Source organism: Enoplosus armatus, chromosome 2 (genome assembly GCF_043641665.1).
Source record: "Enoplosus armatus isolate fEnoArm2 chromosome 2, fEnoArm2.hap1, whole genome shotgun sequence".
NCBI classification, from domain to species: domain Eukaryota; kingdom Metazoa; phylum Chordata; class Actinopteri; order Centrarchiformes; family Enoplosidae; genus Enoplosus; species Enoplosus armatus.
This window is the reverse complement of record NC_092181.1, coordinates 2,776,315-2,802,615: the sequence shown is the minus strand read 5'-3', so window position 1 is coordinate 2,802,615 and position 26,301 is coordinate 2,776,315. Positions and strand designations below refer to the sequence as shown.

Genomic DNA, 26,301 nt, shown 5'->3' with positions numbered 1-26,301 from the left:
CAAAAATGTGTTGTTGCTTCACTTGGATGTTTGAGCTTCACTGTGCAGAATGATGTATGTGCAGAGTTTGACACTATGTATACTACAGTCATCTGCTGACCTTATATCTCAGTTTAACATGTGTTTGACCAGCATGGTTTTGTGACACCCCAACTAGTTTGGAGCCCATCGTGGTCCAATATGTGAGTTTAAAGTTGAAGCCTCCAGGTCACACACACACACTGAAAATTGAATTTCCTGTGAAGTAGGAAACATCTTGTGTCTAGTTTTATAAGATGTGTACATATTGATAGATTTAAGATTTTCCAACAAGGGGAAAAAGAGTAGATGAAATTACACAAATACATCAGACATTATTCCAAGCAGAGTATTTTTATATGTCTTATATATGTCTTATGTTTGGAGGGGATCTTTTGACTGATAATGTTTGCATTGCACAGCTGTAACATTAACAATGGTACAGACCCATTCTTCCTCCCTTGTAAAATGGTGATTGCCAGACCTCTATAAGCTGACCCCCAATTAGTAGCCTATTCAACTTAATAATGTGTATCGCTGCTTTTACATCAGGCATAAATGCTTCCAAAGTGTTTCTGTTGTTTTGACTACTCCCTCGGCGTTATCAGGTGAACTGTCCCTTTAAGCCACAGGGACACTGTCCCTTTAAGACGTTCACCCGGTAGTCAGCGTGCGTCTGAATCATGCATGTGTGAAGTGAACTTCAGTCATCACAAAACAAGACCTGCTTTTCCTATTCGCCCAGAGCATCTGCAACGTTAGACTTTAGCCTCCGAGCCGACTGTTGTGCGCAGGCGTGAGAGGACGGAGCACCAGCAGTGAATCAAATGAAAGGCTGGCACACAGGGTGATGAGTGACAGTAGCGCTGTGTCGGTGCTGGAGCTGCTGTCTGAGCATTAAAGCAGAGACTGACAAAGACGCGACAACTCCACACCACATTCAACAGTGAACCATGTCGAAACCGGGCAGCGCCAGGGGGCCATCCCAGACTGGGACGAGGCGGTTCATCAGTGGTGTAGTGGAAGGTGAGCAGACTGGGACCAGGGTCCCTAACAAACTGGACCAGATCCCAGTGTTGATGTTGTTGGAGTACAGCTCTTCAATCAAGATGTAAACATCCAAATTAGACTGCAAGTTAGCAGAATGAACTTCAGATACATTTAGAGGAAAAGCAGTCAGGATATGAATCATGTCCCGATCACTTCTGGTTAGGTGTATAACTTGACCTTTGCTTGATGCAGGTTTTTATGGGCGGCCGTGGACTATGGAGCAAAGAACAGATCTGTTTAAAAGGTATGTGGCCTGCAAGTAAGCTTACAACTCCCACTATGAAGAAATGCAGGAACATAACTGAAAATGGAGGTTGAATGCATATTTCAAAATAGTCACATGAAAACGGAGCCTGTCCTAAAATTATATTGGGCGTTCTCCCATACTGGGGTTTATCATATTTCCACCTTTCTTTGGGTCCAGGGAATGAGGTTAACATCACTGAACAAACAATATTTAACAATCGTGCATTTATTAGTTGTCTGTGTGATATTCACTGTGATCAGATGTCTAGTGGTGCCTAGTTTTATTTTCACTTTAAAAACACAGAACAACCTACTGTACTCGCTGTCTTTTCTCATCTTGCAACAACTGACAAGCTACTTGACGTGACTGTTCACTGCTGTTCAGAGAACAGAGGTGGGGTTTGAACACGTACCTGTACGCCCCCAAGGATGACTACAAACACAGGATGTACTGGAGGGACCTGTACTCTGCTGCAGAGGCAGGTGAGTTTCACCCCTTCACATGTTCTCCTTGCTCATCATCAAATCGCAAATCTCATCTGTCTCTTGGAACAGGAGGGTGGTCTGAGACCAGCCAATAACCAAAAATGCTCAGGACTGTCTAACAGCATCTGAGCAGGATAATGAGTCTCTTTACTTTGACTAGTACTGTTCAAAGAGTCTAAAATAGCTGATTTCCTTCCTGGATATCAATATTTCAGCCTTAATGTCATCTGGGATGGATTTCTGCTCCCTCATGCATGCATATCACATGAAAGATATTTTTAAATTTAAATTTAAGAGGGTCTGAATGAAAAGTATTCTGTGCACACCAGTATAGAGACAGGTGCATAGGAGGGAAATATCAATAATGCTCCCGCACACTGTCAACACCTCCACTAAATGTATGAAATAGCTGTGTTTTGGTGCAACAACTACTTAGCCAAGGTCGCAGTTATTTAATACTTTTCAGTCCGACCCCTAAATTTACATACTTTATTGCAGGACTACATAGAGACTACATAAAACATGCTGCGGTCGCTCATCTTCTGGAAGATTACAACACGGTCTGAAACTAAAAACGTCCTGAACTGAACCTGTATTCAAATCATGTTGGAGTACATGTTGGCATCAGGATCCTCATTCATGACTCTCACAAACTGACCCAATTAAACACTTAGAAACACAAAGGATGTGGTCATTTGTAAACCATAGTTATTTCTGTTTTGCCAACATCCCACTCTGAGTCATCAGCGTTTAGTTGCTCAATTTGCAGCCTCCCCTCTCCTGTTAGTTGGATGCATCTTATCGGTAATGTTGCATACTGAGGGGCAGCGACGATTTGAACTTTGATTAAAACTATCACACTGTCAGTGGACTTTGGGCCATTGGACATTATTACATGTGTACATCTGCATAAATTACAGGCCCAATGATGTTGGAACATGGTGAGAACAAAGCGGCTGATTTGAATTTCTCGTGGCGTTTTCATTTATCACAGACACCACTTGAGAATCTAGGCATGAAGAAGCACGTGGGTCCATGTTGGTTGAGAGCTGTTGATTGGTTGCATTGCTCATGCCTATCAATCCAAACTGGGAGCTTGTGCATGATTTACTTCCCTTTTAAACAACGTTTATTGAGGATATTTCTGTACAGGGGAGAACAGTATGTCTTTATAACATTTCTTTTCTCATGTCTTATCCTTTTCCCAGAACAACTCATCGCCCTGATATCAGCAGCTAAACAGCATGACGTCGAGTTCATCTATGCCATCTCTCCAGGCCTGGACGTTACTTTTTCCAACCCCAAAGAGGTTGCTGCCCTGAAGAGGAAACTGGATCAGGTAGGACTTTGTATGCAGAGATGACGGGTGGAGCAGGAGAGAACATTTAATCTCGGCTGTATGTAGCTTTATGGCTCTCTGACGGTTTGTTTTGGACACCTCATTACTTTATATGAAACATGCAGCAGTAAAATAGAAGCGCTTGATACACTGCAAGTAGGTCAACGGGCAGCTGATGGCACTGACACTGCTGCAGGCACTGGGTTCAATTCCTGGTGGTATAAGCCTGTTGCATTGCTGCTCAAGTCCGTCCTCTTCCTCCCTCAGGTGAGGGAGTTTGGCTGCAGGTCCTTCTCTTTACTGTTTGATGACATTGAGACTGAGATGTGTCCAGCTGATAAGCAGGCCTTCAGCTCCTTCGCCCATGCTCAGGTGGCCATCACTAATGCAGTGTACCAGCACCTGAGAGAGCCCGAGACCTTCCTCTTCTGTCCTACAGGTCAGGCAGCGTGGTTGCATAAAGCTTCTACTAAAAAAAGAACGAGCCTGCTGCAGTTGTTCCCGTAAAATGTTTAAAATTCAACCCTAAGTCCCAGTTGAACGCAGCCTGGGAGTTTGACGCACGTAAACACTGTGTGATATATCTATGTTTTCCATCGTTCATACTTGTTCTGTCCCTGTAACTCCAGATTATTGTGCTGCATTCTGCACTCCCAATGTGTCCCAGTCCTCTTACTTGCACACCGTGGGAGAAAAGCTGCTGCCGGGGATAGACATACTGTGGACTGGTAAGGCTGCACGGAGCCGGAACCTCACTGAACCTGTGCTTTAACTCCACAGAGTTCAGTTTTAAAACACTGTTTTTGTTCTTTCTCTCTTTGTCTCTCTCCAATTTGTGTTATTTAGGCCCCAAAGTGGTATCCCACAAAATCTCTGTTGAGTCCATAGAAGAGGTGTCCTCCGTCCTGAAGAGGGCACCAGTCATCTGGGACAATATCCACGCAAACGACTATGACCCCCAAAGGCTTTTCCTTGGACCCTTTAAGGTCAATAAAATAGAATAAAAATGACCTGTATTGTAATGATTTTAGATATCTGTATGTGCTCCAGTCTGACCCCGGGATCTGTCTCCTGAAATAATCTTTTCCTATTAGGATCGTCCCACTGAGCTGATTCCCAAACTGAGAGGAGTGCTCACCAACCCCAACTGTGAGTTCTACCCAAACTTTGTGGCCATCCATACCTTGGCTACATGGTGCAAAGCAACCGGGACAGATGGGGGACAGAAGGATGTGGAAATGGGTGAGTGTTTTTGTATCCATCAGCTCCAATTTGACTTTGCTTTTATAATATGACAATTGAAGTATTTATAATGACTGTGGGGAATGAGCAGGGGTCTGTCCTACTTTTTCCAAAGCATAAGATAGGCTCTTAAATTGATGATTGATTACATTTTTCCCTCTTCCCATAATCACTTAATGCATCTACAACAGGACTATATAGCTGAACATTTAAAGAAATACCATCTAGCTATAGTTTCTAGCAAGTTTCCAGTCTGAAAGCAGATTTTTGTTTTTTTTACATTCGACTAACCTGAACAGAGACCTGTGGCTGCTTGAAATGTAGGATTTTTACTAAATGGTTGACGCAGCTTGTCTTTAGACGCTCAGTGTCTAAGTGCTTTCAAAATTCAGACTTTCCTTGAGACCTTGGTAAGGCTGGAAAATCTGAGAGTAGTGACATAACAAGATAATAGTTATTGAAGCAGAAGAATAGTGAATTTGCACACCATGGATTTGTGGAGTCTCTGCATTGTCTCACTGTCTGTGACCTCCATCACCAGGCGATGAGGAGCAGGACCCCTGCTACAGCCCCCAGAGAGCCCTGACCCTGGCCCTCACTGACTGGCTGCAGGAGTTTCTGAGCACCGATCAGCCTGCAGGTAGAGTCACTTTTAATTAAACACTTTAAAGACATCAAAAGGCAGACATGGGATGGGTATCGCACTATTCATCCTTCGTCTTCCAGCTCGTCTCAAGAAAGAGTCGTCAGAGGAGGAGCCCATGCAGACAGACATGGGAGAGAGCTCCTATGTCCCTGGACCTGGGGAGAACCCGCTGTACACAGCAGAGCCCCTGACCCTGGATGACCTGAAGCTGCTGTCCGAACTCTTCTACCTGCCGTACGAACACGGGCCGACAGCCAGGACCATGCTGCAGGAGCTGGACTGGCTCAAGAACCACCATCAGGCTGCCACCGCGGAGACAGACAAGGTGGCGTTGTGTGTATTTATACTTTTTCAAAAGCAGAGAGTGTTGTGAGTAATGTTTCTTGATCCAGAACATTTATGCCTGCAGACAGCAGAGTGGTGCTCGAGAGCACAGCAGTTCGATGACATGTGCGAGGCGGTGGTGCAGATGTTCAATCGTCTGTCAAATGCCCCAAACCGCTGCATTCTGTACGACCTCTACAACTACATCTGCGACATCAAGAGCGGGGTCGGCCTGGCTCGAGCCTACGTGAAAACGCTAGGTGGGAAAATCAGAATCTTCTAGTGATGCTCAAACTACACAGACTTCTCTTACACCCACCTACTTAGATGACTTTTAAGGAGTAATTACACACAGGGCTCGATGACGTCCTGTTCATTTTCAACGGGGAGCAGCGTGACAGAAAAGTAAAATCATAACATTTATAGCAAGTTTAAATCCATATAAATTAACCTTCTTAGGCTTCAAATGTTATGTTTGGTTTCCATAGGAAGGCAGGGTCAGCCCTCAGCCCAGCTAATGACTGATGATCCTGAACCCTGGGGCTTCAGAGGAGGCCTCTCTGGAGAGTTCCAGGTAACGTATTCAGTGCAATGTTTGAAACTTTTCTCATAGGTCATATAAAATCCACCATTTTTCCCACTAAGTGTACAGTGATAGCTGTCATTAATAGGACATGGTGTTGTTATCTCATCAATTATTTTTCAGTGTCGGTCTACATGAATATGAATATACTGTACATGTGTACTTGCAGAGAATGCTGCCTTGCCATGGAAACAGGGACCTGTTCAGACATCCTCCCATGTCGGTGGTTTACTGCATACGGCCGTACTGCCCCGAGGACAAGGTTAGATCGGCAGATCATCAGACACTGTGATACATTTTTGTTCAACTTCAGCAGTGATGTTGCACAGTGTTGTTTTGTGTCCCAGATGGAGGTGCAAAGGATTTCCCAGGAGATGCAGAGAGCGGGAGAGGGCGAAGTCCCCGGGATGACGCAGCCTCCACTTATCTGCGACGGGTAAGAAAGAGTCTAATTTCTCTCTAGAGTATTTATGCTTTTATACCTCAATCTTCTTCAAGGTTGTCTCTGCCCCGCTGCAGCCTGTCCACAGGTGAAGTCTCCCCTTCCCCTCAGTGTGCCCTCGTCCTGGAGGATGAGATTGGGATGTGTGGTTACGCCCTGGCGCTCACCGACACCAAACCAGCCGCAGCCAAGACTCAGGTGATCAAATGCAACATCTAATCGTTCTCCAGAATACCAATTTGTATGGGTCTATATTGCTATTAGTCTGTCTTTTATTTTGTCTTGTACCTCTAGAGGGCAGTAAGTGATTCAGTGTTCCAGGACTTCCCCTCCTTGGTTACCATTCAAGTGCTGCCCCGGGTCACTGACCCCTCTCCGGCAAAGCGTATGATTGGTCGACTGTTGTCCTCCATCAGGAGCAGTGGTAGGTCGCACAATGCCTTTAGATAATTCTTGATGCGTCTCACGGAACAGGCCTGCAACTAATTCACAAACTGAGGTTTAACAGGCTGCGTGTTTTCCACAAGAGCCTTTCAGGCATTGTCACAACAGCTCAACACCTGCCAGCCCCCCTGCCGATTGTAAGGGGGTCATTCACAGCAACCGTTCACAGCAATCAGTTTTTCAGCATTCCTTTTTAAAACATACTCCTCATCCTTTTCTAGGACTTTGGAGAATAAAGATAAAATCTCAAGCACCATCTTTGTTTCCTTTTCCCTAACTTTTAAGGGTCCAGAGGAGTGTTCTGTGAACTGAGGCAGAGCGATCGGAGGATGCTCAGTTTTTACACTGAACTGGGCTCCTTCAAACCCATAAACATGGCCGGTCTACCTAAAGACGTCATTGCCATGGGAACAAGCCTGTGAACAAGATCAATCGCAAGGATCTTCCTCAGGTTTGAAATGCTTTGAATAACTGCTAACTTGTCAAACTGAAATCAGTCGCTTTTTTTTAATCAGTTAATATCATTATTTGTATAATTTAGAAGCCATCACCATTTGTCAGAGTCCTCCTAAGTGACATTAGTCAAGAAATGCTTCATGAAATGTAACAAAGTATAATGATGAAAAGTGTAATGTAACACTACTGATTTTGTAGACAGAAAAGTTGTAAAATATAGTGTTTTTATTTTTTGGATAAAATTGTTGTTTTGACCTGACACAATAAAAATGTTGACATGTATACAACCTTAAGTTTCTGATTTGTTGCATTAAAAATAAGACATAAGAAAACATTGAAACAAGAGTAGATATTTTAATTATTTGTGTTTTGAGAGGATACAAAAGGAATATATGAATGGTTAATCTTTAAATAAAATAGCTGGTGTTTCACTTATTCACTGATACTCAGTTCATTAACATATGAGAACAGTGGAGGTGGACCTGCTCAGAAAAGCTTATGTCGTTTATGAAGCAGAAGTTGATACGCATCAAGAGACTTCAGTGTGTCTAAACAGGTGAGATAAAACACAAAGCAGTGAGCAAGTTTAATATTTCAAGTAATTTAAGGACATTCATTTCTATTTTAAATGTTTTATCCTGTTTCACCTTGTTCCCCTGAGTGTCTGACCAGCAGAGTTTGGCTGCAGGAGAGGAGGTCCACATTGCCTGGTGTTTGACAGACTGGCGGATACAAATTTACATGTTTTTTTTCTCTGTAATATCAGTAGTGTCTCAGCAAACCATGACGTTGAGATAAAAGTATCAATCTACCAGCACTGATATGAAGTAGCTACGACTTTAAAACATTAAAAATCTTATCCGGGGGGGCGGAGGGTGACTGACTACGGACAGTTTCTGTGTGACTGGGGTGTGTGTGTGTAGCTAGTCAGAGACTGGCTGCCCAAACCAGTCGCACACAAACTGAAGTGGTCAGTCGTGGGTGACACTTAACTGTCCTCCCCTGGTGGTAATGTGGCATTCTCCTACCCTTTTACCTTCTCTCCTGTCAATTATCATACAATATAATTATGAAATATATCATTTGGGTCATACGACATTATTGCACAGTAGAACTGAGAGGGAAATGTAATATTTAGGACTCGAAACAAAAGTGTTGCATGTGTACAGTTCACTTGTTAGTCTTCCAAATCATGGAGGACCCCTGCATATTTTGCCTTCAGGAACATGTCCTGGTCAAATAAACTCTAGCCCTTCGTACTTCACATCCCCTATCTTTGTCTCGGGCATCAGCACCCGACCGTCTAACGTAAATGCAATGATGTAAGTGGCAATCCTTCCTGCATCCTCCTCGGATTTCAGGGCCAGAATTATCTGATCGTCTGTGTCTGGAACAAATTTAAACGAGGAAAAGCCGTGTGTTGGGTGGAGCGGCCCGACATGTCGCACTCTTATGTAGCTGAAATCTGCGGGGCAGGACAGGAGGAGGTTGGTGGCACGCCGCTCGTCTGCAGTCTCTTCGTAGCGCTCGTGACTGGCACGGCGAGGGAGGAAGAACCAGCGCTGGAGACGCTCACTCCAAGCTGCTGACTCATGGATAAGGTAGCCTACAGAACAAGGAGAGTTGTAGAAGGGAGAGGCATGAACTTGGGTGTAATTTCCACTTTTCAAAGTCATTAGTTTAGTGACTCTGTCCAGCGGTCAAATCCAAATGAGAGAAGCTCAGTTCATAAAGAACAAGCAGACGCAAGAACTGAAAAGACACAATAAAGCACTACAGAGTGCTTCCTTTTTCTTTTTTTTTAGCAAAGGCGCAAATACAATACAATCTTCAAATGAAACTAAATGTAATTTTAAATACGGTTAGTGTAATTGTTACACAGCTCTTCAAGGTTTTATTTTTGGATAACAGAACTCCTGACATCTGAAACCAAAACTAAACCCATGGTGCCAATTCAGACATTGTTGTATGTGGACAGGACTATAAAGAAGAAACCAAAACAATCTGTCAGAACCTGGTGGTTGGATCCCTGTTGCGCTCCGCAGGGCGTTGTAGTACGGCACCCAGTTCTCATGCTCCACGTCACCATGGTAGCCAACAACTTTCACCCATTCTGGGTTGTTGTTGACGACTACCCCAGAGGTCGTGGTCCACTCCTTCCCCAGGCCACCTACATACAGGTGCTCATCCTTCACCGCCAGCCACTCAGCCTTGAATCCTTCGTACAAAAAAACAAAGACTGACTTTTGAGAAGGCATGTGAATCTCTTAAAATCGCTGCCAACCTTTCCAAAGTTACGGAGTTAGGTATTGTTTTGTAGTTATAGTTTTTTTGAGTGTAAAAATGAGTGTATTGGAGACTGACCTTTGGAGACTGAGCCGTCACCGTCAGGTAATATAACCCAGGGGACAGCCTGGTTGCCTTCAATCCTGTACACCACACCTGTACGGTCGTCCACACTGTACAGGTGACCATTGAACGCCACCAGCTCAGACAGCTCCATACCTGCAGCACAGTTAGTCAATCAAACATAGAGGTAACCCACATGCTGATTTGAGAACACAAACATAGTGGATCAGTGAGTGTGTGTGTCCATATCCCCCTACCTCGTCCTTTCTCAGCCAGATGACTCTCCAGAGTGACCGCGTCAGCATCCCACTCCACCTCCAGTGTGTCAGCGCTATCTGAAACAGTCAAGTAACCTCTTTTCATGTAGCTGAACCACGTCTGATCCTTAGTGCTACGCGACGCTGTGTCCAGGTCTGCGATCACACCGATACGGTAGCGGATGCCGTGCTTTGTCTTCTCCGGCGGACTTAGCGGGTATGTGTCATTGTAAGCTTTTTCCCTTTTCTGGTGGCGGGAGAGGCTTTCTGCGGTTTGTCTGTTAGTGTCCCTGAAGATGTCATCCTCACCCTCACTGTGCATTTGCAGACTGTGAACCCTGTTGCGGTAGTAACCTTTGGTAGGAGTGTCTCTGTCCCCTACAGTCCGGTGCAGGTATAACATGAGCACTAAAGCCAGCAGGGTCGCCACAGTGATCGCCCGCCATTTAGGGTGGAAGCGCGAGTCTGAGGTGGTAGCTTGTGTCATGGACGCCAAGGCCAGGGGGAGGCCTCGCACGGCAACACCAAAGGAGGTCATGGAAGTATTGTCTTCATTCTCACTGTCAGGCTTGGACTGGGGGTGATCACCACTGTAGCCTGGGATTGAGCACAGAGAGGCACATCAGCAAAGAGGCATGATGGAGGATGTGGTATAACACAAAATGTAAAAGGTAATGAACACTGACAAAAAGAGGAAAGAGCAATTGCAAAAACTGTAAGAAAAGAAGACCTTCTTAAAATATCAATTATCATTACAGCATTTCTTTAGGCATCACTGTTTGTAACTGCTTTGTATTGTTAATTTCATAAAAGATCTGAATAAAGTTTACATAAAAAACACTGAAAACAATAGCTGGGGAGGATGAAAGAATGAACACGGGGGAGGAGAGCAACATGTTGGAAAAATAGGCTGTTGTTCCTCTTGTTCTTTGTTCACAACAGAGCTTTGTTGTGCTGTTCAGGCAAAACCTCCAATATGCATACTGAGTAGGTAGCGGGCACGTCCTACTTCCTCAGGACGACAAGCCTATAATTAACCTCGCTCTGTTTTGATGTTAATGTCAAATGATTCTGTCCTCCTGAGGCCCAAAAGATATTTGTTTGTACAACTGAAACGGCATATCACTAGCGCCGTGTGGGACAAACAGCAAACTCTGGTTTCTTTTAGTGATTTTCACTTGAACAGAATGCTTGCAGCAGTGTTTTACAGCAGAGGCGGGCCGCCACTAACGTCATTAAAATGAATACACTTATGCATAACTTCAATAAAACACTAACCTTCAGGGGGAAAGTGCATCGGCACAATTTCACACAGAAAATGCCACATGTTTAATGACTGTTATTTAGGCCGTCATCTACTCAGAATCAGAATCAGAAATACTTTATTGATCCCCAGGGGGGAATTATACAAACTAACGACATTGATCATATGACGAAATGCATCAGGATCTGATCCTATGGGAAACCCTGTTCCTCTGTGGATTCAGTGAAATGATTAAAGCTCATTGGGTAAAGTGAAAAAGTTACCAAGTCAGTTCCTGGGAGAATTATTTGGAAATAATGTGCAGATACCAGATATGCCTGACGAACATCTCATCTATTCCTATAATTCTGCCGTGTAGTAGTGTAGTCTTCTGTTGGTGGTACACTCAGTGAATGTAATTGTAAATGTAATGAAACTCATCTAAAGCTAGAAGCTGGGATTTCACCAAACATCCAAATCTAACAAAGTGCCAACAATGTGCAGAAGACCATGGTATTCACAGACTGAACTCACATGGATCTACTAATAAATGAACTTGTGCTCTTCGATCATTTTAAGTTTCACACACAGGTATGAGAGGCCACCAGCCACTCTGCCCTCTGAAACAGGAGAGGTATGCTTGTGTTATGAGAACAAGCGTGCCAAGGTGACCATTGACCTTTCTGTTGTCAAGGGCAACCAACGGGTATAGTAAATAAGCCAGTCACAGGTACAATTCCCTCTGGTTTCTCCCTGTTTAAATCAATGTATAGTATGACTGGCCAATAGTAACATTTCTGACAGCGCTCTCACTCTTGTATTTATCTCACTCTTTATCTCCTGAGTAAAACAAAAACCAAAAACACATGTTTACTAGTTTACTTTTTCCTGCACATGCAGTGCTACAGGCCTTTACTCATGCAGTTTAGAAAGCAGTTTCCTGAAACACTGATGCACTTTCCTAGCCATTACGACTGACTGCTTGAGATTGAAACGTATGATTGTAGCACATTGTTTCAAGAAGTTGGCACGATCACAAATCCAGCTTCAAAATGAATGGGATCTTGCACATTTATGGTAGAGTTTAAACAATATCTAGGTCTTTGTCTAGCAGAGCACTTATGTAATTACACAGATAAATCATCACCATTTATCAACCCAAAATACATGACACACCAGCGTCAACAAAATGTTTGTCTCTGTGAGCAATATCAGCACTAATGACTATGTTCTCAAAGATATGGGTGTAAACACAAACATAGAAATATTTGGTGTTACTTAAGTGGACCACATAATCTTCTATCACATACAGCTGGTAACCATTACTTCTCCCCTCTGCATCTTCAGCCGCATTCTTAACAAGTTCACACTCAACTAACATGCTATTTAACACACACACACACACACACACACACAGGTCAAACTGGCACACTCTTGGCCAACAAATAATGCCCTTATTGTCACTATTGAATGCATGGCTCCTATTTCCCTCTACAGCATAGAGCCGAACACAGCCTCGCTACACGCTGTATGAAGAATTTAATTATTCACCCTTCTTTCGCCTCTTCTCCCCAGAACACGCTGTAACCATCATGTTGTTCTCCTTCGCACGCATCCCATAATAAACTCCACGTCCCTACAGCCCTCTGTCCCACATGAATAACTGATCTCTATCTCAACAAGTCTCCTCCTTTTCTCAAGTGTCTACCCCTTCTTGTAAAAAAGAAAGCCAGACTTTAGAATTTAGGTCAATCAGGAAGAACAGGTTGGGCATGGAAACCAAACCTGTGTAAGTTTTAATGTAATTGGGATGAAGAAAGAACGTGGCCCAGTCGGCAATTACTGATTAGTGGTGGCATTAGCACATTGAATCTTGAACAAAGACTTCTGAAACCATGTATAATTGTCAAGGTTGCACTTTCAAAGAGGGCTAAGTGTTTTATGATGAGTGTGGCTGAATGTTAATACACAATCCCTGGGTGGCTATAATACCTTTAAGTCTCATGCTCACTGTGTCATTTAAGGTCACAACAGGGGCAGTCTACCAGTCAAACTACTGTTTCCAAGGTCAAGAATTAATTTTCAATCTCAATTCTTTCACTTTAAGTCCATCTATCTTATTTACCAGATGCATATAGCTTTCACAGAGATGTCTCAAGTATCTTGCATGGCGTTTGTATGTATGAAACGTAAGTATGAAGTATGAAAACACTGAAAATCATAACAAAACCCATCAAAGACAACAAAAACACCTGGTTTTACCACCAACATATTTGACAGTAAAAGGTGCAACAGATGCAGACAAACAGGTAGTTGGGTAATATCTTACCTCAGGATTGACCAATAACGTTACAACGGCTTGAGAAACGTGTCATTAACGCTGCTGTGCGGTGAGATGACTGAAAAAGAAAACAAGCTGTAGTTCTTGTCCTCCTTCGGTGCCAACTGGACATGTTTACACACACATTGCTGCTTAGATAACGGGTATAAGTACGCGCTACATCTCATACACCCTCCCTGCCTCCCTGCCTGCCTTCACAGACAGCCACGACGGCACAGAGACATTGCGAGTCAGCAACGTTAAAGCGCAACACTTCTAAACTTTGACGAGCTGCCACCAAAGTGAACAAAACTTTGACCAATTTTTATCACACGAAAGTTTAAATATTTAACGTTGACGTACTTGAGCATAAGAGAGTTGTCAGTTAGCTAAACACAGGCTTAACGGTGTACAAGACTTGGAAACGCACCGGTTCCATTTAAAACCGTTAGCCACGAAGCTAACGTCAGCTAGCAACTTGGGCTCGTTAGCATTAACCTTTGTCAGGATAACGTTTGTATTATGAACAACGCCGGACTTGACGCTGAACTGAGTGAAGTGTTCGTCATGTGACTTTTGAAACCTTAGGGCTTACCTGGTGCAGAGGTTCTTCAAGTCCGCTCGGTTGGCCATCTTTGACGGCTTGTTTGGTTAGCAGTTTCCCGGCGATTAGCTCCTCCTGCCTGGAGACTAAACCATCTGAACTGCTGTCGTAAACGTTCAACGCACACACTGACCTCTGTCTGTCAAAAACACAACTAATGATATCCACACGATGCTGTAACAGTGGTAAAAACCGGTATTTACCACTGATTTATTATTGATTACAAGGTCACAAAATGAGAGAAAGAAACAAATGGGATATGTAATTTTCTGGGGTAGAAATTGCTTTTTTACCCCCATGAATGATCTGGTCTATATTTACTTAGTATAGCCTCACTGATATAAATGGGGTGGGCAAAATATTAGTACCACAAACACCCCTCACCACACCATAAACTGCAGCCACCAAAATTACCATAAAACTGAATCAACACATTAGTTTCAACTAAAACTGAACACCATAATCTTCATGAAGGTAGAGTTTATTGCAGGGCTGCATTAGTTTTAGCTACATGTTGATGGCCTACATAATCAACTGGCAACTGACTGTAAATGGGGACTTCATTGTTTTCCCAGAAACCAACCTCTGACAAAACAATCTGCTGGCCTTGGTTTCCTGTGTGACATTGTGGTGATTTCATTAAAACGTTATTTGGTTTGATAAGCACCATGTTAGCCCAGTATATACTAAAATAAGGTCTTAAAACTAGACTTGGAGACAGGGTCACAAGATAAATAATGCAGGACCTGCCTTGACTTAATAGTGTACTTTATTGGTACAAATTCTCTGGTAAATTTAGATTCAAATGACCACAAAACACAGTGACCCTGAGGATTTTGGGGACACAACTATGCCAGGTGTGGAACTGATGCTACAACAAGGGAGACATACAGTCCTGCATCATATTTGGGTGCAAATCTCATCCTCACACACACACTTTAACAACCGTCGTCACAGAAATTCTCAAATATAAATATTTATTGTGATGATTCGCTTTATAATCTACAGTCATGATTAATAGAACATATTGTGTATACAATAATGTAAACAATTATTTAAGATGCTAGAATGAGGGCAGTAAGTAACAATGTGCATCAGTTAAATTTAGTCCAATTTGTTCTTTGTGTATGTCAATATCAGTATTCTTCTACTGTATTAGGATAAAATGAAAAGTGCAAATATATAGTTTTCATTAAAAGTTCCCTGGGTGAGATATCAGCATTGTGGAGGTTACAATAAAAAGCTACATTCACTTTGTATGATATGTCAGTACCTTGATTTCTTGTCCTACCCATGGACTTTAATGTTGTGGTGCAGATTGTCACAGGAAAGAAAAACACACAGAAACAGACAGACCCACCCTTTCACAAAACACTGGAAATGTGCCAAAACTAACCATCAGCGCTACAACTTTTAGTATGCCGGTGGAACAGTATTTCCTGACAATAACACTTTGCACTATGGTCGTTAAACAATCTATTTACGACTGAATATAAGAAGGTTACACTGTAGTATAATTTGCAGCAATCACCATCCTTGAAGTGACTCAGTTTTTAGGCACACAATGTTTTCATAACATGTTAATGTGGTTGGAACATACAAAGCTTATTTAGGACATTTTCTGACAGCAGTATCAACAGTGAACAAAGAGATTAAACTGATGAAACAGTAAACTAGACGGCCAAAAACAATCCTTGCCACCAGGGAATTGTACATTTAACACTGTACAAACCTGAAATAATGCATATCTTATCAGTATCGGTGCATGATGACTCTGTTCAGAGGTGTACGTTGATAGAGGTATGTTGAGGTTAGATGAAGGATCTGCCTCAGCTCTTCCCCATCATCTTCAAGAGAAGCTACAGAAAAAAAAGAATGAAATAAAACACCACTGGCTTAACAATACATCAACAATCATACTAGAGTCCATAAAAGTATGCTGAATGTTTTGAAAAACTACTAAAACTGGGTTGGATATTTGATGTGTAACACTACTGTTGCTACCATTAAGTAAAGCTCATTCTCATAACTTCAAGTTGTTTGTTATCAGCACAGCTCCAGGTTGTACATTCATATTATAGTATAGTATATTAATATTGTAAAACTATTGGTCAGAGAAAGAAAGAGGACATTCTTGAAAAGAGCATCAACATTACGTTTTGTGCACGCGCGTACCTTTGTGAGGTGGTACTCTCCATCTACCAGTTGCTCAATGATACTGAAGTGGTCTGTGTTCGCCACATCCTCCATGGTCACATCAAGTCCTGATGCCTCCAAGGTCTTTAAAGCCAGAAGAAAGAGGTAAGGAAATAGTACATATACACAACCATTTCAAAAACGCCAACTTGACGCATCTTAATAAAACTGGATTACAAATCATTTACACACAGAAATGTTTAAGAAATTAGCAATAAATCAACTTTTCAGTTTGATCATTGAACAGCAGAATTATGTTTTTGGAGAATAAACTATGAATCGTAGAAAATAATTGTCTAATTAATTGATGATGAAAGTAATAATTATCTTCAAACTTAAAAAAGGTACCCCAAGGAGTTTTTGACCACTAGCATGTGCTACAGCGCAATGTTTTTAGGAGTGGGTTCCCATTTTGTTTGTATTGTACCGGTTTAGCTATTGCGCTGGTCGATTGTTGGCAGTAACACCCAAAGAAACATAGCAATGCGCCAACAAAAGGTAGTGAAGAAGAAGAACGCAGGCTGTTTACAAGAGAACTCCACAGGGCACCTTTAATAAATAATTCTCTTCAAACCAAAATAGTGTTCATGCTCTATCAGCAGCACTGACTTTGTAGTATTCTTCCGACTGCTTGCGAAACTCCGGCGAGTCGTTCTCAGCAACGGCCACAATGATGTGGCAGCCGGAGGAGGAGAGTTTGAGCTGAGGGACCAGCTTGCTGGGGCTGTTCCTCACCGCCACCTCCCTGGCAACAGGAGACAACCGGGGGACAGAGGAGTCAAATACTGACTGGCACGACAGACCAGCAGAGGACAATTACACACACACACAAGGAGCTTTACATGCACAGTTTCTCCTCCACAAAGACAATCACAACACTCTCTTACACACAATGCTCTCCACATCACAGTTCATTTACATGCACGCACATAAAAATGGATGACTGCAGGGTTTCTCAACCTTATCTCAAACATGATCTCATTCTTAGATCTGAAAATTTCCGTAACCTGAGCAGTTAAGATTTCTCAAATTGCCATGTGAATTAAAGGAGCTCTAAACGTAGTATCCCGAAAAGATTATACATGGTAATAGCTGTCTTTGTACAAAATACCAAATGTCAAAAACTAGTAATACATCAAGTAGCGCCATGTTTGTACATCAAGTAACTCCTGCACCCAAGGTAGAGGAACTCTGGATTACCGAGAGTAATCAGGTTAAGGAAGGAAATTGAATTATCTCTTCTGCATGCTGTGAAAGTCTGATTACTGTAAAACCCTGTTTATCTGGTCAGTAATCAGATTATACCCCTACACTTCCAACAGTAGTCCACCGATTTAGCTTTGCACTCCTGTAACATTGTCAGACTCTGAGTGGACTGTTTAGAAGTATCAAAGTTAATGCAGTAGAACCAGAGAGATCGTCTTTTTATTCCACACATTCTTCTTCCTTGTTAAAACCTGACTCCTACATTACCCACAACGCAACTGAACCGTCAACAGTTTGGTCAGAAATGTGTGTGTGTGTTGTGCTAGTGGCGGCCAGAGTAGCCTTGGGCTGCAAGCCTCAAGCAGGGATGAGGAGCGGGCTACAGAGGTCTGCTGAGCTCACTTCTTTCTAACTCTTTTTTCATTTTTAAACTTGTAGTCTTCAGTCCCAACTAACATCAGATTTCGCACAAAAAAAAGGGAAAAAATCCCATTTCAGTACCTGCAAACAGACTTTGATGTGTAAAATCAGGGGAGTTTTGTTCTGCATTATTTGACTTGCAAATGTCAATATATTTTAACTGGTTATTATCAAAAGGGAGAACATATACTACTACATTCCTCTGATGTCACTGTACTCATCTAGCATACACCTGCTTGAGTAATCAGTCTATTTCAGCAGAATTCTATTAACATTATTACGCTATTAATTGCACTAAAGATGCAATTACATGCTCTGTAGTAAGGAACGTACTCTGTCATCTTCAAAGGCTCGTTGACGTAGGTGGACAGGATGGGCAGGAGGTCATATATGCCACTGACAAGGAAAGCACCTAAAAGACAATTAGAGAAATTGTTAAAAAAAAAAGTATATACAGTATATATCAGCTATGCAGCATTTGTGTCCCAACCTTGTATTTCTGAGCATCTTTGCTTCTTCTTCAGTATAATGTGTCCACCACTTGTTCCGTTTCACCCGATGGACCTTACCTTTGATCTGAGGAGTGATGCTGTACTGCGACCAGTCAGTGGAAAGGACCATTGCAGCCAGGTGAGCTCCAGCAGAGTGGCCACACAGGTACAGACCACTGAGGGAGAGAGCAGAAGGAGTTCACAGAAAAGCAAACAGAGACGCGGTGGGTTTTAAAAATTGCATTTTGATGTACTGCATCAAGATGAACCAACTTTAAGCAACAAGCATGGGTACCTGATGTGAGAATACTGCTGAACAATAGACACAACACTCTGGCGTACTTGAGACACCATCAGGTCCATGTTACCTGAAAAGGAAGTGAAAGGGGCACAGGGCTGACATTCCCAGATCATCTTTATAAAACAATCTATTTTTCCCCCAACAAAAAAAAACAACTTCATTAGAAATGGAAAGACTCCTACCTTTGGGGGCAATGTCATAGCCGACGGCAACCACCACTACACCTTTATCAACGAGGGGAACAGCCATGAATCCCGACTCCTCCTTGCTGCACGAGCACAAAGCATCAACATGAAAAAGCCTGTCCGAGAAATCTAAATCTGCATTGCAAAGCAGAAGGAAGCGTAACTCTGTACCTGAGGAACTGCCAGTAGCCTCCATGTAGGTAAATAACAAGGGGAACATCTGAAACAGAGGAATCAGGCCTGTTAATCCTCACACTGCATATTTGAAGCATGACAATGGGGTGGGGTTTGGGTGTCATGTTAGCCCATACCCAAAGAGTTGGTGCTGGGTATGTAGACATCAAGTTTCTCTCCATCTCCCTCCCCATATGGCACGTTGAGCAAAGTTTGAGCCAGACCACGGGCACGCTCCGTACCTGGACACACACGGTAACCACACAGGGTAACAATGTGACGATATATACAGTGAGACAATACAACTTTGCCATACCGTTTATACCGCTTTTTATATTTCTGGGTGTGTTAGGTCATTGTGGACAATGCTGCAAATCAATCTGATGACATTTCTTGATTTGTTATTTTCCAATTCACTGTTTTAGATATAAGTAGACATTCCCGTATAGCTGTTTTATCCATAAACAGTTTCTCATGGGGCGGCATGGGAGCCCAGGGTTGAGGCGCTGACCATGAACAGCAAGTCCGGCTGGGGACCTTTGTTGCATGACAGCCCCCCCACCCCACCCCGTCTCTCTCTCTTGATCCAACAAAAGGCATCAGATGAAAATGTTATATACCATTCATAATATAGCTTCCCCTTGTGCAGAAACGTATCTAATTATAGTCAAAATTCTGTAGAACAGAGAGGGGCATTATATTTTAGAGGCCCTCATTTCCAATTCCCCCTTTATAGCTCAATGCATGTCCCACATGAGCTCAGCTATGCAGTTTTGTGTGGAATATGTACAGGAGAAGGAGCATGTATTTAGATGTCTTTTTTTTTCCCCCCTTTCTAACAATAACATTCACACTCTCCTAAAAGGTGTTGTAGGAAATCTTCAGTTACTGTTACAAGAATAGTTACTAATGTGTAACTTGCACAGGGTTTTACCTCAGAAACACACACAGGAGTGATGTGGTTTTTGTGTTTTCTCAGTCAATCCTGTACCTTCTCTCGAGCTACAAATCCTCGACGGGGAAACAGATTTTCACGGGGATACAACATTTGTCAAGACACCAGTGTTCCTGTAAACGCTGCTGACCTGCCTGTTCGCCTCAACCGGATTTCTGTGTATTGCTGCGAATTAGCATCCAAAGCTTCAAAAACAGACCAACCTTCCTTCAGAGCCTTCACGTGAGCCTTGATCACGTCGTCTGCCGACATCCTGTGCGACCACCGGCTGGGTGAATACTGCCTCTCTAGCTCCTGTCACACGGAGAGACTGCTGTCAACCGGGCGGCCATGAACGCCGACTCACCAACCACCACGAGCCGGTGACAAACACTGTGAACACGGTAAACAGCGCCATCCCCTGCTCGTAGTAACCCCCTGCTTCTCTCTTTTACTGTGAAGTCCTGTCTTCGTTTTTAAAATGGGAACAATGACAGACTGTTAGCTTAAAACGCCAAAACTATTAGCTCACGGTTAAAGCCAGGTGCGGCTATAAATATAAACCTGCTACGGTCTGATAATGCCAGCAGAGAGAAAAATGGAAAATAGCACTAAAAGTTAAACTTACATCTTTCTTCATTTCGGTCCAGTGCATCACTGAATCACTTTAGTGACTTCATTAAGTCCGGAGCAGCACGTGCGCAGCTGTGGCACTGAGGGACTGAACTTTAGACCCGTGACCCACATTTAACTTGCACAATTTGTAAAGTAAACCCACTGAGTTTCTCCAACTTTCCAACAGGCGGCGGGAACCTGAAAACGTGTCATGCAGCTGAGTTAAGAGAAGGAAGAGAAAGATACTGCAGCTGTTTTCTACACGACCGTCTGATTCTCTGACTGACTGACTGACATGTGACGCAGTTCAGCTGCTTACAGGAAGTGAAAGTCAATGTGTCGTGATATGAAATTGCACATGTTTGCAGTGTAGTGCTGAAGGCAATTACTTTACCTTCTGTGCTGTGCTGTGCACTGGAACATGTATATTGGTGCCCTCTGGCTCTGCCACTGCCTGTGGGTTTGGGTCTTGCCCTGAGCTGCTGCTTGTGTTTTGTGTGTCCCTTCAGGTCCTGGGAGGCAGTGTTAGTGCAGCTGGGTGCACCTGGCCAGCTCATCCAGAATATACACTACCGTTCAAAAGTTTGGGGTCACTTAGAAATTTCCTTATTTTTGAAAGAAAAGCACTGTTTTTTTCAATGAAGATAACTTTAAACTAATCAGAAATACACTCTATACATTGCTAATGTGGTAAATGACTATTCTAGCTGCAAATGTCTGGTTTTTGGTGTAATATCTACATAGGTGTATAGAGGCCCATTTCCAGCAACTATCACTCCAGTGTTCTAATGGTACAATGTGTTTACTCATTGCGTCAGAAGGCTAATGGATGATTAGAAAACCCTTGTGCAATCATGTTAGCACAGCTGAAAACAGTTTAGCTGGTTAGAGAAGCTATAAAACTGACCTTCCTTTGAGCAGGTTGAGTATCTGGAGCATCACATTTGTGGGGTCGATTAAACGCTCAAAATGGCCAGAAAAAGAGAACTTTCATGTGAAACTCGACAGCCTATTCTTGTTCTTAGAAATGAAGGCTATTCCATGCGAGAAATTGCCAAGAAACTGAAGATTTCCTACAACGGTGTGTACTACTCCCTTCAGAGAACAGCACAAACAGGCTCTAACCAGAGTAGAAAGAGAAGTGGGAGGCCTCGCTGCACAACTGAGCAAGAAGATAAGTACATTAGAGTCTCTAGTTTGAGAAATAGACGCCTCACAGGTCCTCAACTGGTAGCTTCATTAAATAGTACCCGCAAAACGCCAGTGTCAACATCTACAGTGAAGAGGCGACTCCGGGATGCTGGCCTTCAGGGCAGAGTGGCAAAGAAAAAGCCATATCTGAGACTGGCCAATAAAAGAAAAAGATTAATATGGGCAAAAGAACACAGACATTGGACAGAGGAAGATTGGAAAAAAGTGTTATGGACGGACGAATCGAAGTTTGAGGTGTTTGGATCACATAGAAGAACATTTGTGAGACGCAGAACAACTGAAAAGATGCTGGAAGAGTGCCTGACGCCATCTGTCAAGCAAGGTGGGGGTAACGTGATGGTCTGGGGTTGCTTTGGTGGGAGATTTGTTCAGGGTAAAAGGGATTTTGAATAAGGAAGGCTATCACTCCATTTTGCAACGCCATGCCATGCCCTATGGACAGTGCTTGATTGGAGCCAATTTCATCCTACAACAGGACAATGACCCAAAGCACACCTCCAAATTGTGCAAGAACTATTTAGAGAAGAAGCAGGCAGCTGGTATTCTATCTGTAATGGAGTGGCCAGCGCAGTCACCAGATCTAAACCCCATTGAGCTGTTGTGGGAGCAGCTTGACCGTATGGTACGCAAGAAGTGCCCATCCAGCCAATCCAACTTGTGGGAGGGGCTTCTAGAAGCGTGGGGTGAAATTTCTCCAGATTACCTCAACAAATTAACAGCTAGAATGCCAAAGGTCTGCAATGCTGTAATTGCTGCAAATGGAGGATTCTTTGACGAAAGCAAAGTTTGAAGGAAAAAATTATTATTTCAAATACAAATCATTATTTCTAACCTTCTCAATGTCTTGACTATATTTTCTATTCATTTTACAACTCATGGTGGTAAATAAAAGTGTGACTTTTCATGGAAAACACAAAATTGTCTGGGTGACCCCAAACTTTTGAATGGTAGTGTGTATATATATACATTGTTACTGTATATATATATATATTTTTTACCTCACTTCACTTAAATACTGTAAATATGTATATTTTTTATTTTCTATTACTTATTTTTATATTTTGCACATACCTTTAGTTCTAAATTATGCTATTTTTCTACTCTGGAATGGGAGCACCGGTACTGTACAATTTCCCCCCGGGGATCAATAAAGTATTTCTGATTCTGATTCTGATTCTGAATGCATTTAGGATCAGCTGTCCCCATTCTTCCTCTCTCACTTTGTTTGGTTTAGTTGTACTTATTTTACACCATAGAACAGAATACTTACTTCACACATTCGCTCACTAACAATACTGATTGTCCATTTCATACAAGTATTGCAAGTAACATCTTGCTATACTTTTTTTAAATGCAAAAGGCCCCCAGCAGGACGTATGACGTATGACGCACAGTAACGTCGCCTCTGTGTGGAAGCTGATAGGTTCAAAGACTCACGTGACCGCCCGCCCATTGGTGGGATTTGGGTTAAAGCAGCTGATATCTGCCGGCGCGCCAGATTCAACGTTTTGTTTCAGAGCAACCTTTCCTAGGGGATTCAATTAGTGATGTGTTTGTGTTTTATTTAATTGTGTTTCAACATTTTAACTGTCGCGTCATTAGATAAGAATGGACTGTGTGGATTTTCCGAGAGTTCTTCCAAATTCACCGAGGAAAGCACGGGGACAGATTCAGGTTCGTAAGTTATTTGATTGATAACGTTAAACGTTAACGTCGTTGTCTTAATCATATCGCACCCTAGACTAGCTGAAGTGAACGTAACATGACTTAATGTGGGCTAACATTAGGCGTGTATTTAACGTGCCATCGACTTTCAGCTCTCTGACTTCACCGCCTCCCTCAGTCTGACTAACAGCCCCTCCACTGTCGTTTGCAGGTCATCTTCGGACCGATGTTTTCAGGCAAAAGGTGAGTTTCTGTGTAGTCATTCAGACAGAAACGGGCGTAGCTTGCTAGTGTTATTGATTTTCACTGTTTAAAGTAATGTTAAAACTGCATTGACGTCTCAAATTCCGCCCAGCCATAAACATCCCGCCAAATCCCCGGCGTTGTTTTCCCAGCCCCCACCTTTACAGTCTATATGAATCTCATGTTGGGAAGCGTACAGTTGCAATGCAGTATGCTTTGTATACTGACACATTTTAGGACACTGATGTTGCACATTATACTAAACAATATTGCTTAGTATTCATGTTTACGGTGTAAACGTGTATACATTATGTTTTCATATGCAAGATGGACCGATGGGTTTTTGTCATTTACTTTGCAGCACTGAACTGATGCGAAGAGTGCGACGCTTCCAGATAGCCCAGTACAACTGCTTGGTGGTCAAATATGCCAAAGACACACGTTATTCTGACGAAGGCATGGCCACACATGACAAGTAAGGCCCCTGTTTGTATTTACATGATTTATTTAGACAAGTTGCTCACATTTCCAGAAATACACTTTGTTTGGGGATGTGGTAATGAAGTGAAAAGGGAAGACCTTAAGGCTTTGTAACCTTGCTTATTAGATTAGTCTTAATTTTTGCAGAGCCACTTCCTACAATGACAAATACAACACAGGTCGATGGGAAACATGACACTATTGTTTGCACATACCTAACTACAAAAAGTAAAATGTGAAGCTGAGGTGGATACACTGAAAGGATATCTAGAGGTACAGCAGTTAACCCCTTGTCTAAAGAGTACACTTTTTATTTTGAATTGAACTAAATTGCAGCAATTGCATTAGTTGCTTTTGAAAATGGACAGACAGGAATACGGTGTCTTTCACCAGCCTGATCATGATACCTGAGCAAAACATGACCTCTAGTGGATTCCTGGGTAGATGTAGGTTTTCCTCTCAGGCATTATGTTGGTGGATGTCTGAATAAAGCAGGAAGTAATTTGCAAAGTAATTCTCAGATACATTTTGAAAGTCTTTCGGTTTGTGAAAGGACAAATCAAGCAAAGTAACAAAGCAATACACTTCCATTTTTTAAGTTTTTTTCCCCCTCTACCCTGTATATCAGACACACAATGGAAGCTATACCAGCCAACTGTCTGGGAGATGTGCGGCCTCTGGCATTGCAAGCCTGTGTCATTGGAATTGATGAAGGACAGTTTGTAAGTGTATATATTTCCTCTTATTTGCCCTAAATTAGTTACTGTTTACCTGCATAGAGCCCAGGAGGTCGTACTGTGCACTAGTGAGGGGTGTTAATTCAGCGGGACGAGTTCCTCACGAACTAAAACTAACTGTGCTTCTTTTGTGTTGTTGTAGTTTCCAGACACAGTGGAGTTTTGTGAAGAGATGGCCAACTTGGGGAAGACGGTCATTGTAGCTGCCTTGGATGGAACCTTCCAGAGAAAGGTGAGGATCTGTTTGTCTCCACATGTCAGTGTGATGCTGGCAAACACTCACAGTTCATACAAATGGACACTGTGTGCATGCTGCAGGGGCAGATAGAGCACCACTGTGGGAATAGACGCAACAAAATGTCCATGACAAGACGCACATTTTTAGGAAAGGACTGAACAATCTGCACAAGCAGCACTATAACAGATATTCAATGTGCTCTTTATTCCACACTATAATGTGTCTGCTCTGTCCTTGTAATGTAATTGTACCTGTAATGATCTATTCAGTGGAACTGACTGCTTTTCCTGTGCATTCTTGTAGCCGTTTGGAAACATCCTGAACCTCATCCCTCTGGCGGAGAGCGTAGTGAAGCTCCACGCTGTCTGCATGCAGTGTTACAAAGAAGCTGCCTACACCAAGAGGATAGGAGCAGAGAAGGAGGTGAGGAGGCAGAACACTTTTTTTCAGAGGGTGGTGGTGTGACATGGTTGGACAAATTACTATATTATGGTATGGTTTATGGTCTCTCTATATGCTGTAACTGTGTTGGACTGTAACAAGATAATTGTTCCCAAATCTGTCGCAGCCATACTTGCATATTTCTTAAAATGTTTACTGAGATATTGCAGGGTAGTTTATAACAAGTTAACTATTGTTTGTCTGTGCCACAGGTGGAAGTGATTGGTGGAGCTGACAAGTATCAGGCGGTGTGTAGAAAGTGTTATGGAGGTCTAATGGTGGACAAAGAGAACAGTGCTCCTTTCAGGAACGAAACTCCACAACAAGCACTTGTAGGAAAACTCGTGGACTCTGGGATTCCCAGGAAGCTTTTCTCCTCTCTCCACCTCTGAACACAAAAATTGTTGCAGAAATTGTGGAGAGTATGAATCAAATAGTTTTGTTTGTCCTTTTAAGCCTTTGTTTGTATTTGGTGTCTGGTATTCTATGTTTTTATGTTTTTACTTGATATGACAGAGCATTTGATAACACTGAAAATGAGCAGACCCGTTAACAACTCACTGCCATAGGTTTAACAGCATTATCCACCTCCACTATCCTGTCAAATATAAGGTTTTAAATTATTTTTTATTATCAGAATGTGTACTCATAAGTTTCACTATGTACAGCAGGTCAAGAATGGTATTAAGTAAAATATAAGTAAAATGTGGAGTT

The 26,301-nt window shown here is 42.6% G+C and overlaps 4 protein-coding genes across 6 annotated transcripts; 2 read left to right on the top strand and 2 right to left on the bottom strand.

Annotated features, from left to right (window-relative positions):
• Positions 1-971: 971 nt before the first annotated feature.
• ogal (O-GlcNAcase like) lies at positions 972-7,545 on the top strand. Its single transcript, XM_070913851.1, has 17 exons — positions 972-1,044; positions 1,261-1,312; positions 1,700-1,797; positions 3,009-3,139; positions 3,407-3,578; positions 3,769-3,867; positions 3,986-4,125; positions 4,234-4,381; positions 4,923-5,021; positions 5,108-5,352; positions 5,437-5,611; positions 5,840-5,925; positions 6,104-6,196; positions 6,282-6,370; positions 6,454-6,574; positions 6,671-6,800; positions 7,106-7,545. Exons 1-17 carry the CDS (start codon positions 972-974, stop codon positions 7,240-7,242), a joined length of 2,088 nt encoding a protein of 695 aa, XP_070769952.1. The 3' UTR covers positions 7,243-7,545.
• Positions 7,546-7,610: 65 nt separating this feature from the next.
• On the bottom strand, positions 7,611-14,141 carry cant1b (calcium activated nucleotidase 1b). Of its 3 annotated transcripts, XM_070913869.1 has the most exons (6): positions 14,041-14,141; positions 13,455-13,524; positions 9,883-10,479; positions 9,641-9,781; positions 9,291-9,494; positions 7,611-8,882 (listed from the first exon to the last, which is right to left on the bottom strand). In XM_070913869.1, the coding sequence occupies exons 3-6, from the start codon at positions 10,418-10,420 to the stop codon at positions 8,512-8,514; spliced, it is 1,254 nt and encodes a 417-aa protein (XP_070769970.1). In that variant the 5' UTR covers positions 10,421-10,479; positions 13,455-13,524; positions 14,041-14,141; the 3' UTR covers positions 7,611-8,511. The 3 variants fall into 3 exon arrangements, with proteins under 3 accessions (XP_070769970.1, XP_070769978.1, XP_070769962.1); XM_070913877.1 differs by lacking the exon at positions 13,455-13,524 and having other exon boundaries at positions 14,041-14,113; XM_070913861.1 differs by lacking the exons at positions 13,455-13,524; positions 14,041-14,141 and adding an exon at positions 12,677-12,740.
• Positions 14,142-14,575: 434 nt separating this feature from the next.
• afmid (arylformamidase) lies at positions 14,576-20,611 on the bottom strand. The gene is made up of 11 exons (XM_070921885.1): positions 20,585-20,611; positions 20,181-20,271; positions 19,160-19,264; positions 19,020-19,068; positions 18,846-18,931; positions 18,658-18,730; positions 18,441-18,538; positions 18,205-18,283; positions 16,855-16,990; positions 16,225-16,329; positions 14,576-15,908 (listed from the first exon to the last, which is right to left on the bottom strand). Exons 1-11 carry the CDS (start codon positions 20,609-20,611, stop codon positions 15,879-15,881), a joined length of 879 nt encoding a protein of 292 aa, XP_070777986.1. The 3' UTR covers positions 14,576-15,878.
• A 2,714-nt stretch (positions 20,612-23,325) lies between these two features.
• Positions 23,326-26,261, top strand: tk1 (thymidine kinase 1, soluble). Its single transcript, XM_070923102.1, has 7 exons — positions 23,326-23,457; positions 23,660-23,691; positions 24,053-24,166; positions 24,800-24,893; positions 25,051-25,140; positions 25,450-25,569; positions 25,800-26,261. Exons 1-7 carry the CDS (start codon positions 23,392-23,394, stop codon positions 25,977-25,979), a joined length of 696 nt encoding a protein of 231 aa, XP_070779203.1. The 5' UTR covers positions 23,326-23,391; the 3' UTR covers positions 25,980-26,261.
• Positions 26,262-26,301: the final 40 nt, after the last annotated feature.